Source organism: Anomaloglossus baeobatrachus, chromosome 4 (genome assembly GCF_048569485.1).
Source record: "Anomaloglossus baeobatrachus isolate aAnoBae1 chromosome 4, aAnoBae1.hap1, whole genome shotgun sequence".
NCBI classification, from domain to species: domain Eukaryota; kingdom Metazoa; phylum Chordata; class Amphibia; order Anura; family Aromobatidae; genus Anomaloglossus; species Anomaloglossus baeobatrachus.
This window is the reverse complement of record NC_134356.1, coordinates 679,913,103-679,931,653: the sequence shown is the minus strand read 5'-3', so window position 1 is coordinate 679,931,653 and position 18,551 is coordinate 679,913,103. Positions and strand designations below refer to the sequence as shown.

The 18,551-nt window shown below is 42.1% G+C and overlaps 1 protein-coding gene across 1 annotated transcript in view; it reads left to right on the top strand.

Moving 5' to 3' along the window:
• The first annotated feature begins 391 nt into the window (after positions 1-391).
• Positions 392-18,551, top strand: part of GUCY2D (guanylate cyclase 2D, retinal) — a 128,898-nt gene continuing 110,738 nt past the window's right edge. The window contains exons 1-7 of the mRNA XM_075343205.1: positions 392-1,052; positions 1,785-2,083; positions 2,184-2,535; positions 5,215-5,299; positions 9,247-9,340; positions 9,417-9,548; positions 14,525-14,605. Coding sequence (XP_075199320.1) covers positions 392-1,052; positions 1,785-2,083; positions 2,184-2,535; positions 5,215-5,299; positions 9,247-9,340; positions 9,417-9,548; positions 14,525-14,605 — 1,704 coding nt within the window. The remainder of the gene's footprint in view (positions 1,053-1,784; positions 2,084-2,183; positions 2,536-5,214; positions 5,300-9,246; positions 9,341-9,416; positions 9,549-14,524; positions 14,606-18,551) is intronic.

The window sequence follows — 18,551 nt, the reverse complement described above, 5'->3', positions numbered from 1 at the left end:
TTTTTTTCCATATGTATCTAGTAAGGATTCTATATTCATTACTCTTAGATAAATGAAATGTATAAAGGTAAGCGATGTTAAATTGTGATTTGGTTACAAAACAAATGTGACAAAGATAAGGTTGTCCAAATCCCGTTTGACCTCTCTGTGGCCTTTGTATAGAAAATCCCTGGATCTTGGTATCAGGCAGTCTTCTCAAGGGCCATAACTGCTAATCCTTGAAGATTTCTACTACAATGTACTAAAACTTTTATTTTTATTTCTTTTACTTGACTCTTCTTGATTCATCCACTTTCATCTTTCATCCATCAAAACACGAAACAAATAGCCAAGAATCTACCCATCAACCTTTACGATGACTTCCAACCATCTTTGAGATTGTGCTGGTATCATGCCTCATCTAAGATCTCTACTTTTTCTTTCAAACCACCCAAGGTGGGCCTTATCATCTTCAACAGTCTTATATTTGCTCATTTTAATCATCTTACCAAACCCAATTTTGGCAGCCACCTTTCGAATTGGTTTAGTGGGTCCTTGGACATGTGACCCATTGATAGCAAAGGCTCTTCCTGATGTGGCAGCTCGTCTAGCAATCTCTGACTTACACTCAGACCATAGACTTGTATCTGGTATTTGGTTTGACCATGTTTTATTGACCCAAGGATGTTCTGCACCCCGTGCTTTAGCAGCTTTTGCTCTTATGGAACATTCAGTAGCTGCTTTTGTTGGACCTGCTAACCCTGCCTACTGCTCCGCTGCGAGCCTCCTTGCAAAAGGTTGGAACAAACCAATGCTATCTTGGTCTTGCCTTGGAGTTCTGAGCCCCCTTCCACATCCAGTACACATCATTTACGCTGTGCTAAGTTTCTTTCACTGGGCTGGAGTAGCTATTGTGATGGCCCCACAAGAACATTGGGTTGATGCTGGTAGGGAGCTAGCTGATGCTCTCCGAAACTGGGGCCTTCCTGTTGGACCTGTTGTTACCATGGAAGAGGGTGCCCTTGGAGCAAGGGAAGCATTAAAGAGGATTAAAAGACGGAAAAGAGTGAGAGGTAAGCTCTAGTTTTATTAGATATAATACATTTCCACCATGTTGAAGCATTCTTGACCAGTCATACAATATCCATCCTTAGATTAATTATTATCCTCTAACTTTTGTTTTAAAGACAACATTTAGTCTTTTTTTTTTTATTACTGAGATAGGATCTCCCATTACTATCTCTTGGGGTAAGACATTCCATAGTTTGTCATCTTGAACTGTAATGAACCTCTCCTATATAGGTCTTTATTTCTTTTTCCATGCAAGTCCTTTGTATGGTCTTTAGTAGGAATAAATTGTGTGTGCCAATTTTTGGTGTCTTTAAGGTCTCTTTTTTCTAAATGGTGCAAGCCCACTTTTCCTGTCTTCTAATTTATTCCATTTAATAATCTAGTTGCCCATATTTGAACCCTCTGTAGTTTTTCGATATCGTTTTTAGAGTGCCGAGACCAAAAGTAAATCCCATTTGCCACCTATAGTCTGGGCTGTATTTGCATATATGCATTCGTGTATACCATTATTTTCTTCTTAATCCTTTTCTTTCGATTTACTGCTCTACTTTCTTATGTTACCAAAACAGTCCAAGCCACAAATCTTTGAATATTTTGGCATTATTGCAGCTAGTGTCCTGCTACAATAATAGAATACAAAAAAATTGTACCAGTACCCTTGTGAAGCACTTAAAAATACCTTAATACACGTCAATATATAAAAATAGTAGAATAATCTCTTTTATCTTCCGTAGTGGTGGTCATGTGCATGCACTCCGTCTTGATTGGTGGAGAGGAGCAACGTCACATTCTAGAAATAGCTAACGAACTTCGCATGACAGATGGCTCAACAGTTTTTATTCCCTATGACACCCTACTGTACAGTCTTCCATATGACCGTCCTTTTCCGGTCTTCACCAACAATAGTAATCTACGGCGGGCATATGATGCTGTCCTCACCATCACCATTACCTCTGAAAATGGCAACTTTTATAATACTTTTCAAGAAGCGAAGGCCAATCATGAAGTTCCACAAGATATTGATCCGATGGAGGTAACTCCTATTTGCTTCTAGGTCAAGCAGTAGTACTTTTGTTGATGTAATGCCAGCTTTTTTTTTTAATTTACATTTGTGTTTTGTGCCTATCTTTTAGGTGTCACCACTTTTTGCAACCATCTACAACTCTGTTTACCTTATGGCCAGATTAATTGAAAGAACTTACCGAGCAGGACATAAAGTGACTGCTACGTCTATTGAAAGACATGTTGGAGATTTACAAGTGGAAGGTTTTGGCTATCCGCTAAACTTGGATGAAGATGGCGACTCACAGACACAATATGTTATTTTGGATACCGATGGAGAGAGCAGAATACTTACCCCTGTCTATAATATTAATCCAGCCACAAGAGACCTGCATTTTATTAAAAAAGTTAAATTTCCATACAATTATCATCCCGGCACTGACTCTGATTGTTGGTTTGATCGTAGCTCAATTTGCATTGGAGGTATGATATTGTGTTACTTTCTATTTTTATGCTTATTGTCCGGGCACTGCTGCTCATGAAAATGGCGTCTTCTTCTAAGTCCAAGTGGCCTTTGGGTCTTTGATAAACTGCTTCCTCTGTCCTCCCTTTACTGTCGTTACATGTCTGGATTATATACAGGGTGGGCTATTTATATGGATCCACCTAAATAAAATGGGAATGGTTGGTGATATCAACTTCCTGTTTGTGGCTAATTAGTAAATGGGAGGATGGAAACTTTTCAAGATGGGTGGTGACCATGGTGGCCATTTTGAAGTCAGCCATTTTGGATCCAACTTTATTTTTTCCAATGGGTAGAGGGTCATGTAACACTTTAAACGTATTGAGAATTTCACAAGAAAAACAATGGTGTGCTTGGTTTTAATGTAAGTTTATTTTTTCATTAGTTATTTACAATTTTATGACCAATTATAAAATGTGTTTAAAGTGCTTCCCATTGGGTGGGATTGTCAATGCAACCCTCTTATCCCACTCTTGACATACTGATAGCAACACCGCAGAAGAAATGTACAGGCTTCCAGTATCTGTTGTTTCAGATGCTGCACATCTTGTATCTTCACAGCATAGACAATTGCCTTCAAATTACTCCAAAGATAAAAGTCTAAAGGGGTCAGATCGGGAGACCTTGGTGGCCTATCAACTGGCCCACGATGACCAATCCACTTTACAGGACACTGTTCATGTAAGAATGCTCGGACCTGACACCCATAATGTGATGGTGCACCATCAGGTCCGAGCATTCCTATATGAACAGAGTTCTGGAAAGTGGATTGGTAATCGTGGGCCAGTTGAATGGCCACCAAGGTCTACCGATCTGACCACCTTAGACTTTTATCTTTGGAGTCATCTGATGGCAATTGTCTATGCTGTAAAGATACAAGATGTGCAGCATCTGAAACAACGGATACTGGAAGCCTGTGCTAGCATTTCTTCTGCAATATTGCTTTCAGTGTGTCCAGAGTGGGAGAAGAGGGTTGAATTTACAATCCAACACAATGGATAGCACTTTGAACACATTTTATAAGTGGTCATAAAATTGTAAATAACTAATGAATAAATAAAGTTACGTTAAAACCAAGCACATCCTTGTTTTTCTTGTGAAATTCTCAATAAGTTTGATGTGTTACATGACCCTCTTCCCATTGAATAAATAAAGTTGGATAAAAAATGGCTGACTTCAAAATGGCCGCCACGGTCACCACCCATCTTGAAAAGTTCTCCCCTCCCATATACTAATGAACCACAAACAGGAAGTTGATATCACCAACCAATCCCATTTTATTTAGGTGTATTAATATAAATGGCCCACCCTGTATAATAATTAGTGATGGGACAATAGAAGCTATTTGTGTTGGGGTTATTCGTAACAAATCTCAAAGTAGTGTTCTGGTAATCATGACCAATAATGAACTTTGTGTAAGTTAATGGGGAACACAAGCATTTTTTTGCCGTCACAAATACTGGAATAATACTTGGTATTTGGTAAGCATTACCCGAACATGAATTGTTACTATTCCCCCTTTACTAATAATAAACAATTCATAAGGAATACATTATAGTAACACCTGGTATTCTCCAAATTTAGCTCCAGTAGGATCTCTAAAATTAGTTCCAAATGGGTCTTCTACTGGAATATACTATATGTATGAATTGTGCTTTGTCTTATAGCAAGGGTGCACAAATTTTTTTGGTCCAAAGGCCACATTGTCGTAATGAACCAAACCCTATGGCCACGATTATGGCATAATGAAATAATATACCATAAATATTTGATAGTTGGAAATTCTACTTAAAGGACTCTTAACTCCAGCAATCAGGACACTAATGATATATTCACAAATAATTTTTTTTACAAGAATTTAGAAATAGATTTTGCTCTGAAATCCACATCAAAAACTGCGTCAAATACCCTTTGAATAAGCTTACGATTTAGTTCAATGAGTAAAAAATCAAATTGTGCATACAGTGCTATTTTTTTAACGATGTTTCGAGCATATACCAGTAAAATCCATAGGAAGCTATTTACGTGCATTTTGTAGTAAAATCTATTTCCAAATTCTCATTAACAAATGGTGTGAATGTACCCTAATGTGGAAGAGGTCAGCTAGACCCAACATTTCACATCTCCCATTTAGTGAACAGAAGGCCACCTGTCTAATTCACAAGCTCCTCTGTGGAGAACCAAATGGGTTAGGAAACCCCAATCTCTTGGTGTATGAGCCATCCAGATATGTCTACACAGTGCAACATTAGTACCTGCTGGGTCCTCAGCTACTTACCACAGCTCATCTGTGTGTTGGCTGTTCTCATACAGATAATGCTTCAACCAAAATGTTTTGTTTGGGGGCCACATGAAATGACCACAGGTTGTACAACTCTGTTTTAGTTATTAGGCCTACCAAGGAATTCTCCGGTACTGTGGCTTAATGTGTAATGCAATATTCCCCTTTCCCTACATGATAAATTCTCAACTGACCTATTTCAAACAGAAGGGTTCACCGGCAAACAAGGAATAGATTAATCTGATTTTTCACTTGAGTTAATTTTTCCTCTCCTGTTCATTATATGCGCGATCCCCCTATTATTGCTTTAATGAATAGATGTTCTATGGAGGTTCACCTATCCTAATTCTATTTACAGGTGTGGATCCTGCATTTGTTCTGCTGATTTTCATACTTATCACTAGTTTTGTGCTTGCAGGAGCGTCACTTGGTTGTTACATAAGGTAGGTACACCTCCATAACTTTGTGTAAATTTTGTTTTATGACATTAAAAGACTTGGTGAGACAGTAACACCTTGAAGGCTCATTATTATTATTGACTTTGTGTCCATGGTAAAGACCTTGGGGATGAAGGATTGTGGAGAGTTTTGAGATTGAAATTTTCAAAATCCCATTATAGTAGGTGATGCCATCTCCTCCTATACTCACTGGCACGTTTTGGCCAAATATTAGTGATGGCTGGACTTAAAGATATCCAGGATTGGCAGGACTAACCGGACTTAAAAAAAAAATCAGTTTCAGCCTGAAATTGATCCTGGATATCTGGTCGGATGCTGGTCATCATATAAGTCTATAAGGACCAGAATCCGCCACTTAAAAATGGTGGTAGAAGAGATAAGGGGATTGACGCAAACGTGCTATACTTACCAAGTATCTGGTGCAGCTATAACTGCTTTTGGGCCGCTCACTCTTCTTCCGGGGCCACTCTTTATCTTCATGCATATTCACTGCTTCCCCAGCCCACCGGCAGTACTGGCCTCTGTGATTGGTTACAGTCAGACGTGTCCCAGCCTTTGGCGCAGCGTCTGATTGCTTGCAAACAGAGACCCTGTCTGCTTGTCTATATCATGGTATAAAAATATATAACTAAACAAATTGGCATAGGAACCCCCATATTATGATACCCAGCACAGATAAAGCATATGGCTACAGGCTGCAGCCCCCAGCCATGTGCTATCTTGGCTCTGTATTAAAATAAAAGGAACTCAATGCATTTTTCGCCAGCAGGTGTAGATTGGGTGCAGGAAAATGCTGTTGAAATTTCAGCATCAAATCTGCATCTCTTTGCAAAAAACGCGGTTTTCTGCCAGGAGATGCAGGTCCGTGAACCAGTAAAGTCAGTGACCTCCCTTCAGGTTGAGGACATTGACTTTACTGAGGTTACCTGAGGTCAGCTTACCTGTGATCACATGTGGTGGACCGTGGGAACCACCAGCTGTGACCACAAATAACCTGAGAGGTCACCACTGATTGGGGTTCATTCTCTGGCTTAAGCTCACAGCGGGTGTTCATGTTCTATTGTTGCCCCCTTTCACTTCAAATGTAGCAGAGCTATTATTGTCATGGGACTTCTTATGGATTACGTCAGACCTGGGTGTTTTGGGGGTTAATAAATTGGTGAAAGAGGGTGGGTTATTTTGTATTATATTTCAAATGAAGAACTTTTTTTGGTGTTTGTCTTTATTTCTTTTCACTTACAGATTAGTAATGGGGGATCTCATAGATGCCTCGCATTACTAATCTAGGGCTTAGTGGCAGCTGTGGGCTGTTATAAACCCCTTATTACCCCAATTGCCACTGCAGTAGGGCAATCGAGAAGAGCTGGGTAAAGTTTCGGGACTGTCACATCTGATTGATGTGGCAGTCCTGGGTGGCTGCAGACTGCTATTTTTAGGCTATTGGGTCCCAATATTCAGCGGTCTCCTCATCCTGAGAGAAAAAATAGCCCCCAGCTGCCGGGCTTTTTCATAGCTGGGTATGAAAATTAGGGGGGACAGCATGCCATTTTTTTAAAATTATTATATATATTATTATTATAAAATTATTTATTTAAATAATTAAAATAAGAAAGCCACATGCCGTTCCTCTTATTTTGATACACAGCCAAGATAACCGAAAGGCTGGGGGTTGCAGCTTGTAGCCGTATGCTTTATCTGTGCTCGGTATCAAAATATGGCAATTTATTTATTTTTATACAAAAACAGTAACACGCAGACAGGGTCTGTGATCGCAAGTAGTGAGACACGTTGTCACACAGGCTGGGGGCGCGTCTGACTGTAACCAGTTACAGATGCCAGGAATTGCGGAGAGAAAGGGAACAGTGAATATGGACGAGCAATGGCTCTGGAAGAAGAGTGAACTGCACGAAAGCAGTTACAGCCATGTCAGAGACTCAGTAAATATAGCGCGCTTGCTTTATTCTTATTTTTCCTTTATTTTCCTAGTTGCTGGACTCCGATCATTAGCCGGAATTCCCAGAAAATTCCAGGCCTGTGTCCAGAACCCGGATACTTTTGAAACCACACGGATCCAGATTTTTACAGTCAGGGTCCGCCCAGCACTACCAAATATGCATTTATCACATATCTACATATCTAAAATATTCAGTGAGAGAAGGTAAAACTTTCTTGAGTGTTATTGCACCCACCATTAATTAACTACTAAAGAACCACCGATAAACGTGAAAGGTCATAGAGGTCCACCTTTTACTCTGCATTGATTTTCTGAAATGTTACTGCACAGTAGAATAGCTGAATGAGACCGTTCAGATGTGAGATCCAGCTGTCAGACTCCCCATAGAGAAGTCACAAATGGTTTATTAATATCTATGCATTCTCCATTGCTGTATACACAGCACTAAATATGATCTATGTATGCAGAAACCCAGTGGTCATTTGATCGCTGGGTGTAAGGGGGGCTTTACACGTTGTGACATCGCTACCGATATATCGTCAGGGTCACGTCGTTAGTGGCGCACATCCGGCGCCGGTAGCGACATCGCAACGTGTAAATCCTGGGTGCGACGATGAACGAGCACAGAAGCGTACAATATCGCTGATCTGTGTAACGTCGTTCATTTCCATAATGTCGGTTCGACCGCAGGTACGATGTTGTTTGTCGTTCCTGCAGCTTCACACATCGCTGTGTGTAAACCCGCAGGAGCGACAAACATCTCCTTACCTGCGTCCCGACGGCAATGCGGAAGGGAGAAAGTGGGCGGAATGTTATGTCCCCTCCGCTTCTATTGGCCGGCCGATTAGTGACGTCTCTATGATGCCGAACACACCTCCACCTTGAAGGAGGGATTGTTCGGCAGTCACCGCGATGTCGCTGAGCAGGTATGTGCATGTAAAGCTGCCGTAGCGATAATGTACGGCAGCAATCACCACATATCGCATGTGCGACGGGGGCCGGTGCTATCGCGCTGGACATCACTAGCAATTGCTAGCGATGTCGCAATGTGTAAAGCCCGCCTAAGGAGGGAGCAGCAGCATCTGGGTCCTAGGGGATCCAGTAAGTTCTGCTATCAGCTGGGAGGAAGGATTTCTACTGTAACTGAGTTAATATACCATCCCCAGTTACAAAGGACTTCAGTTAAAAAAAGTATGTAAATATTGGAATACCCACCAATTGTCTTTTATGACATTATGGGAGGCACAATATGTGAAATAAATTAAAATAACTAAAAGCAGGTAAAATAAAGTGATCATAAAACAAGGAAAATGTGAAAAATTGACACATTTTCTTTACTTTCCCAATTATATTGGCAGAAAAATTAAAAGAAGAGAGTACTGTATGACAATAAAAGAAAAATTAAGACCCATATATCATGAATATAAGACCCAGAAATTAATTGAATATCCAGATAAAAAAAAGACAGCTGTTTAAACCGAACATATGAAAAAACTAAATTGTGACGGTTAGGAAAGAAGGTAAATGGCTTGGTTAATGAACTGGCAAAAATATCTCATAAGCCCTCTTTACTGTGACACTGCTGACTACTCTGTCTGAATGGCAATGTACAGGTGTTGTATCATGAACATGACACTTAACGTATACCCTATTAGGATATCTTAGAAAGCGGGGGGAGTGGATGTCCATTGCTTGGAGTCCTCTCTTTTTGCCAAATTTTCTCCTTCTCAGAATGGCTAGATGTGATCCAAAAATGTCCTCTAATGTATCCTAAAATATATAAATGGTGGACATGTGATACATGATCATGCCAAGTGTTCAAGTGGGAAAAGGGGACAACCATTTTATGGGTGCAACCCATAACCTGAAGGTTTTTCCGTAGAGTCACCGACAGATGATGTGATAAGAGATATTCCCATGTAGCAATGATCCAACACACATCTAACATGATCAAACACTTACTTTTTTCTCATTGCAGGAGAAGGATTCAGCACGCCAAGCTCTTGAAAGGTCCTAATAAAATTATTCTTACCATGGATGACTTAGTATTTATCTACACCCAGAGCAAAAAGGTAAAACTGAGTGAATAAATTGGAAGTGTAAGAAGAGGAAAATACATTTTAATCTAGACCTTCTGTTTCTTCACAGAAGTTAGGGGATGATAGCAGGTCCAGCTTATTGGGTAAAAGTGTCAGTGAAATAAGGACCCCACGTCATTCCATATCTGGGAAAAGTGTGGCAGCAGCTACTCCTTATACGACCAATGTTGCAGTCTATGAGGTAAGCATTGCCCATTGTCGCAGGGCCTACATTAAACCATTCTGTTATCTCTTTCCATTATTAATCTATTTGGACTGTTAGGCATTTTATTGTTCCAAGATTTGTGAGATTCTAAACCCAAGTTGCGTTGGGCTTGGTTTTGTCAATGAGTAAAAGTTTAAAGATATAATAAGTACTTTTGAAAACTAATACGTAATGATGGGTGAGTGTGCTTGGAACTGCTTGGCTTGATACTCGATTGAGCATCAGAGTGCTCGGACGAGTATCACGGGTGGTCGGATGTTTCGTCCATGAAACAATCAACAAAATGGACAGTCTGCTTCACTGCATGGTGCTAGCAGGCACCTCAGTGAGAGCCACTTGCAGTCTCTGAATCGCTCTCACTGGGTATTAAGACAAAGTTTTTGGATGTATTGTGTCTAAAACCCCCTCCCTTCCTCTGGAAATGCTCTGTTTATGGCTGGCTGGATTTGGGCAGAGAGCCCAACTGGCCAATCATTGACTTCCATCATACTCGTTACTTGAGTTGAGCTCTTTCAGAGAATCCAACCTGCTCAAAAGTACTTTAGGGCTCACCCATCACTACTAATATGTTATTGCTAGAAATGGGTGAGCACTAAAATGCTCACGTGCTCATTATTCGAGATGAGCAGGTTAGGTACTCTCAAAGGGGTTTTAAGAAGCCCCCAGAAATGGATATAAAAAAATCACTGGAGAGTTTTGGAGTGGCACCAATGAGCCCAGATGTAAATTCTATTGAACACCTGTGGAGAGATCTTAAAATAGCTGTTGAAAGAAGGCACCTACAAATATGAGAGGCCAGTTTGCAAAAGAAGAGTTCAAAATTCCATGTGAGAGGTGTAACAAGCTTGTTGATGATTATATTAAGCGATTGATTGCAGTTATTTATGGTAAACGTGTCTGCAACCAAATATTAAGTTAAGGGTACCAACAATTTTGTCTGGCCCATTTTTGGAGTTTAGTGTGAAATTATGTCCAGTTTTTCTTTTTTACTCTATTTTTTGTGTTGTTCCAATACTCACAAAGAAAATAAATATATTTATAGCAAAACATGTACCGTATTTTTTGGATTATAAGGCGCATTTTTTCTCCAAAACATTTGGGAGGAAAATGAGGTGTGTGTCTTAAAATCCGAATATAGCTTACTGGGGGGGCTGTCTGTGCAGCTCTGTGTGCGGGCGGCCGCGTGCCTGTCGCTGCGTGTGGGTGGCCGAGGGCCTGTCGGTGCCAGCGGCCAGATGCCTCTCTGTCCCTGTGGCCAGCTGTCTTGCTGTGTGGGTGGGCGGGTGGCCTGCTGGCTGCCATTCTGTGTGGGCAGGCGGGTGACTGTGCAGACTTCAGTGACTGTGTGACGGGTGTCTTGGTCTGTCCGTGGTCTCGGTTTCAAATGATGGTGCCGCGAGTCAGCGCGTGCGCAAATAGAGCTTTTGGATGAGAGCTCCACCTGCGTACATGCCACTCCAAGTGCCATCATTTGAACTGTTACCACGGACAGACTGGGACACTCACCGCACTGGCCTGCTCCACCACTGACCTGCCGCTGCTGCCACCGCTGCCTCCTGTGACCCCACTCCACCATCGCTGTCTCCCCCCTCCGGTAACACAACACCAGAGTATTAGACGGACCCCATTTTTATGTGTCTTATATTCCGGTGCGTCTTAAAAAATCGAAAAATGTGGTAATTACAATAATTTTGTGGAAAAAATACTTTATTTTCTGGAACCACTTCAATGGTGCCAACCCTTTTGGCCATGACTGTATGAATTTGCAGCCCTTTTGTACCTCATTGTCATTGGCATTAACCGTAATGGGTAAAATTTTTCATGACTATGACTGAACAGCTCTTCAATATCTATAGGACTGGCCAATAGTGTTTTGTCTATCGAGGTTGCATAACTCTTCAGATGATATCGTGAGAGAGAAGGGTTTTTGACTTTTAATCTGTTTCTACTGCCTGACATAAACTGCCATCAAAGAAGTCTTGGAAAGGAGACTATGGAGGAGTTTGGAAAGATAGCTGTGTTGGCCAACCATCTTCTTTTTATTGTGCATGGTTATATGAAAGGTTATACCACCATTGGTATTGGTATGTTTTCTAGAAACATCCCTTCATTTATGATGTTAATTAGTGATGAGCGAGTACCAAAAAGCTCGGGTGCTCGAGGCTCGGGCTGAGCATCCCAAGATACTCGTGTACTCGGCCCGAGCACCGAGCCCAATGTTATCCTATGGGAGACCCGAGTATTTTTCTGAAATGACCCCCGGCAGCATGTAGAAACCCTAAAAATGTCACAAAAGTCTCAGAAGAGTGCTCAAATGACATGGCAACAGCATGGGGAAGACCCCTTGAAGCATTTATCACTCAAAAGTCACAGCTGTGAACAATTTTGTCCGAGTTTTACGCGATTTTTACGGACTCACCAGAAAACCTTCCAAAATGACACCAAAATGAATTTTCATGGCGGAAATGTTAAGGGAACATACCCAATAGTGAGATAGAGCTGGTGTATGTTACTTTTTGAGATTATTACATGAAAGATTTTACGTAAAACATTGTGTGGCACTCCGATGTCCAAAACGCACGTTTTGTGCTTTTTACTAGCGATGTCGGTCATTTTTTTTTTTCATTCTATCTCCCGTCGGTCGGTCTCGCTCTGTCTGTCTCTCTCTGTCTTGTCTGTCCCCCTCTCACAGTCTGTCGGTCATTCTCCCCCCTCTCTCTTACTTACCGTTCCCCGATCACTGCCGCGGCGCTGCACAGCTGTTCACTAAACTCCGGCGGCTTTTCCTCTTTTGAAAAAGCCGGCCGCTCATTAAACAATCTCGTATTCCCTGTTTTCCTGCTTTTCGGCACCTATGATTGGTTGCAGTGAGACACGCCCCCACACTGAGTGACAGGTGTCTCACTGCACCCAATCACAGCAGCCGGTGGGTGTGTATACTGTGCAGTGAAAAAAATAATTAAATAATTAAAAAAAACGGCGTGCGGTCCCCCCAATTTTAATACCAGCCAGATAAAGCCATACGGCTGAAGGCTGGTATTCTCAGGATGGGGAGCTCCACGTTATGGGGAGCCCCCCAGCCTAACAATATCAGTCAGCAGCCACCCAGAATTGCCGCATACATTATATGCGACAGTTCTGGGACTGTACCCGGCTCTTCCCGATTTACCCTAGTGCGTTGGCAAATCGGGGTAATAAGGAGTTAATGGCAGCCCATAGCTGCCACTAAATCCTAGATTAATCATGTCAGGCGTCTCCCCGAGATTCCTTCCATGATTAATCTGTAAATTACAGTTAAAAAACACACACACCCGAAAAATCCTTTATTAGAAATAAAAAACACTAACAAAGTCCCTCATCACCAATTTATTAACCCCGACAAACCCTCCATGTCCGGCGTACTCCACAGTCCTCCAGCGTCGCATCCAGCTGTGCTGCATGAAGGTGACAGGAGCTGCAGAATACACCGCCGCTCCTGTCAGCTTCACACAGCAACTGAAGACAGCCGCGCGATCAGCTGAGCTGTCACTGAGGTTACCTGGATCCAGCGGTGGATGCAGCGGTGGCCGCGGGTAACCTCAGTGAAAGCTCAGCTGATCGCGCTACTCACCGCCACACCGGTCAGCTCCACGCAGCAACTGAGGTGAGTATAGCGATCAGCTGAGCTGTCACTGAGGTTACCTGGATCCAGCGGTGGATGCAGCGGTGGCCGCGGGTAACCTCAGTGACAGCTCAGCTGATCGCGCTACTCACCGCCGCACCGGTCAGCTCCATGCAGCAACTGAGTTGAGTAGCGCGATCAGCTGAGCTGTCACTGAGGTTAATCGCGGCCACCGCTGGATCCAGCGGTGGCCGTGAGTTACCTGACTGACAGCAGCTGATCGCGCTACTCACCTCAGTTGCTGTGTGAAGCTGACAGGAGCGGCGGTGTATTCTGCAGCTCCTGTCACCTGCATGCAGCAGAGCTGGACGCGATGCTGGAGGACTGTGGAGTACGCCGGACATGGAGGCTTTGTCGGGGTTAATAAATTGGTGATGAGGGACTTTGTTATTGTTTTTTATTTCTAATAAAGGATTTTTCGTGTGTGTGTGTTTTTTAACTGTAATTTACAGATTAATCATGGAAGGAATCTCGGGGAGACGCCTGACATGATTAATCTAGGATTTAGTGGCAGCTATGGGCTGCCATTAACTCCTTATTACCCCGATTTGACAACGCACTAGGGTAAATCGGGAAGAGCCGGGTACAGTCCCAGAACTGTCGCATCTAATGTATGCGGCAATTCTGGGCGGCTGCTGACTGATATTGTTAGGCTGGGGGGCTCCCCATAACGTGGGGCTCCCCATCCTGAGAATACCAGCCTTCAGCTGTATGGCTTTATCTGGCTGGTATTAAAATTGGGAGGACCGCACGCCGGTTTTTTTAATTATTTATTTATTTATTTTACTGCAGAGTATAGACACGCCCACCGGCTGTTGTGATTGGGTGCAGTGAGACACCTGTCACTCAGCGTGGGGGCGTGTCTCACTGCAACCAATCATAGGCATCTGTGGGCGGGGAAAGCAGGGAATATGAGATGGCTGTGTGCAGAGCACAGCGCGCCCGCCGGTATAAAGGCTCGGTCCCGCTGTGCGGGCCGGCCAATCACTGCAATTCCACAACTAACAGGGCTGTGGCATTGCAGTGGTCTGCCAGCCAATCCCTGCATGAGGGCTGGCTCTCAAAAGAGCGCCAACATGCAGGGATGAAGACCACGAGTACAGCACGAGTATCGCGAAATTACTCGGTACCCGCCGAGTAGCCCGAGTACAGTGATACTCGTGCGAGTACCGAGTAGTAACAAGCATACTCGCTCATCACTAATGTTAATACTTCCAAGGACATTCTTATTTGTGGATATTTTTTGTGACTAATTTTTCCAGTGACAGCTTCATATGTTACTTTTCTCTAGGGGGATTGGGTTTGGCTGAAAAGATTTCCTGGTGAAAAGCAAGGAGACATCAGGCCGGCCACAAGGAACGCTTTCTGTAAGGTAAATGAGTGGTCTGTTACATCTTCCATTTTCAATGATTTTGAAAACATTTTCTTAAAACCATAATGTTATCTGACGTGTAGTATATACACAAGAGAACAGCTTTATGTTCGGATGAGTTTTTAACCCTGGAATGAGGACTTTTACTAAGACAGAAGATAAGTCCAAAGTAATTAGAGTAGAAAGGTTGAGAGCATTAAATCCTGTGCTAGGCTTTTCAGCTAAGTAGGCCTTGTTTTCATCCAGTCCCTTCGAGCACATAACGAAAATACATTGAGGCATCATCATTGCTGATGATACAAAAGTAGATATTGTTGATCAATTTGGAGAGTCAATGGGTAGAGGATATTTTGGATATTTTTATTTCTTTATAATGTAAGACAAATAGTTTGAACATTTTAGCTAATTTCAAATCTGCACGATCTTCCCAATAATTAATGTAACTTTACATTCCACAGTTTGTACAAACATATCTGGCTACTGAGACTTCATGCAATTGCTTTTAATGGGTTGCTAAACTAACCTATATTTTACTTGTTGTAATTGTATTAGTAATTAGCGAGCACTAAAATGTTCTAATTCTTAATACTTGAATTGAGCAGGTCGAATGCTTGGACGGGCTCTACTCGAGTAACAAGCATAGTGGCAGTCAATGGGAAACTCTAGCATTTTTTCTGGAACTCCCTAACAGAGAGGCCCGGAGACAAAATCTCTCTTTCGCTCTCTCTCCCTCTCCCCCTCTATCCCTCTCCTTTTCTCATTTTTTTACTTTCTCTTTCTTTCTCTCTACCGGTAACGCAAGCATATCAAGCACCCACACAATACTCGATTGAGTGCCAAGCGTCTTGAGCATTGGCTCTCATTTCCTTTCTTTCTCTTGGAAAAAACGAGCATATCACTCTCTCTGTCTCCCTCTCTCTTTCTCTCTCTTACTCTTACTCTCTTTTCCTCTATTTCTCCTTTTCTTTTTTCTCTTTCTCCTTTTTTTTCTATTTCTCTTTTTTCTTTCTTTCTCTCTCTGTCACCCAGGAAACCGAGCACATTGAGCATCCGTCTCTCTCTCTTTATCTCTTACTCTATCTTTTTCTCTTTCCCTTTTTTCTTTTTTTCTCTTTCTATTTTTCTTTTTCTAGTTCTTGTTTTCTTTTTCTCTTTCTCTTTTTTTCTCACTTGGGAAATCGATCATATCGAACACCCTTTTACCTTGTTGAGCAGCACCGACCACGATCACTCAACTCTAAGGGTATGTGCGCACGTTGCTTTTTACCTGCTTTTTACCTGCTTTTTTGCTGCTTTTTCTTCTGCGCTGTTTAATGCCAAAATGGATGTGTTCTTCTATTCAAGCAAAGTCTATGGGAATTTGGGTTTCTTGTTCACACTATGTTGTTCAAAATGCTGCCTTTTTGTGGCAGAACTTTGGTCAAAAACTCAGCTTTGCAGTGCAAAACCCAAATGGCAAAAACAATTGACATGTTGCTTCTTTGAAAAGCTGAGTTTTTGACCAAAGTTCTGCCTCAAAAAGGCAGCATTTTGAACAACATAGTGTGAACAAGAAACCCAAATTCCCATAGACTTTGCTTGAATAGAAGAACACATCCATTTTGGCATTAAACAGCGCAGAAGAAAAAGCAGCAAAAAAGCAGGTAAAAAGCAGGTAAAAAGCAACGTGCGCACATACCCTAATGGTTATTTAAAGAAGACTTGACAGCAGGTCAAAAGTGACCACTTTTTACTCTTATTTTATTCTTATTCCTCCCCTGAGCATTCTACCTTTTTTCTGTTTTAAAATCCTCTATACAATTCTAGAGATATAGGCCTTTTTTGTTTATTGCTAATTTTTAACCCCTTCAACCCTGGGCGTTTTTCCATTCTTCTTTTTTTTTCCTCTCCTTTTTTTAGAGAGCCGTAACTTTTTTTTTCCATCAATCTTACCATATAAGGGCTTGTTGTTTGCAGGACGAGCTGTACTTTTAAATTGTACCATAAGCTTTACCATATGGTGTACTGGAAAACAGAAAAAAATTTTAAAGTGTAAAAAAACTGCAAAAAAAGTGTGATCACACTATAGTTTTTGGGATATTTTATTCACTATGTTCAATATATGGTAAAACTGATGTATCGGTATGATGTATCAGGTCAGTATGAGTTTGTAGACACGAAACATGTATAGGTTTACTGTTATTTAAGGGGTTAAAATTGTTTTGCAAGTTTGTCCAAAAAAAGTGCCGCACTTTTTGTGCCATTTTCCGAAATCCGTAGTGTTCTCTTTTTTCAAGATCTATGGCTTAGTGATGACTTATTTTTTGCATCTTGAGCTGATGTTTTAAACTGTATCATTTTTGTGCAGATGTTACGTTTTGATGGCCTGTTATTCGATTGTGCGTAAAATTTGTGGTGACCAAAAAACATAATTTTGGCGTTTGAAATTTTTTTGCCGCTACGTCTCTTACCAATCAGATTAATTGGTTTTATATTTTGATAGAGCAGGTGTTTCTGAACATGGTGATACCAAATATGTGTATATTTTTCATTTTTTTAACCCTTTAATTTTCAATGGGCCAAAAGGGGGGTGATTTGAACTTTTAGGCTTTTTTATTTTTTAACTTTTTTTTATTTTAATAGCCCCCTTAGGGGACTATAACAATCAGCATTCTGATCACTCATGCATTTCTCCAGATCACAGCTACACAGCTGAGATCTGGAGAAAAGCTGCTTTGCTCTCACACACAGCAGTCTGCCGGCAGTGAAAGTGACTCATGATAGCTGCAGTAGTCATCACATGACTTTGTGCTACCATAGTAATCACCGGAAGAGACGTGATCACATCACGTGACATCTGATGGGACTGGGTAAGTTATGCTTATGGCGGCGCGCTGATACATCTTGCTGTCAGATTTTGACAGCGAGATGTAAGGGTTTAATAGGCCTGGGTGGAACACAATTCCACTTGTGCCTGGAAGGCATATATGTAGTCAGCTGTTGAAATCAGCTGATATGTGCGCGGATCATCGCGGACTACTGACCACAGGTGGCGGGGATTAACCTCACATGATCCATGACGTACCCAGTACACCATTTGTCGTGAAGAGATTAAGGTCTTTACCTATGGGTTGTGACTCGCAGAATTCTTCAGTGAGGGGTGAGTGGGTGACTTTAGGCTGCTTTGCAATAACTATTCAGTGAACAACACCCCTTGTAAAGTCAGACAAATTTGCACTGAATTAAAAACCCCAGATCTTTGTAATGGTATTGTCATGATAATTACAGAGAAAGCTAGTGGCAGGGACTACTTGACTGGCCCTCAGGCTAGAGATCTCTAGCTACCCCTGATCTTAGAGTTACCTCTGAGGGTGAGGGTGTCTGAGTCACCTTTCTGGCCCTGCTCCAGCCCAGCCCTGATCTTTCATTCCCTCCTCCCAACCTCAGGGGAGGGCTAGGGCAGGAGTGAGTAAGCCAACAGAAATAGACAAACAGGGGAAACCATAACTATCTCTCGGCACGCTCACACAGAGGTATATTACAATAAGAGCTTAGGAGGAAAATAAGAGCAGGGAGAAAACAACAAGACGATGGGAGAAATCCACACTAACTCCAAGCACAAAGCCATATAATCACCAGCAGGGCACAACAGCACACAGACCAACACAGCAATAAACTATAGACAGCATGAGAGGACAGATTCCACCATCTTAGGCCTCTGTCACACGCACGTGAAAAAAACAAACCGTTTTTTCACGTACGTGTTAAAGGGATGGTTTGCTCCCCGTGTTTCGTGTTTGTGGCACGTACGTGTTCTCCGTGCGTTATACGTAATAACACACGGAGAACGGAAACCCCGCCTTACCTTTTTCGTCCGGAGCTGTCTGTGGTGCTGAATGACAGCGTCTGGGACAAGCCCCGCCCCGCTGATGCTGCTTCTGGCCCCCAGTGAAGAAGATGCCGTTGT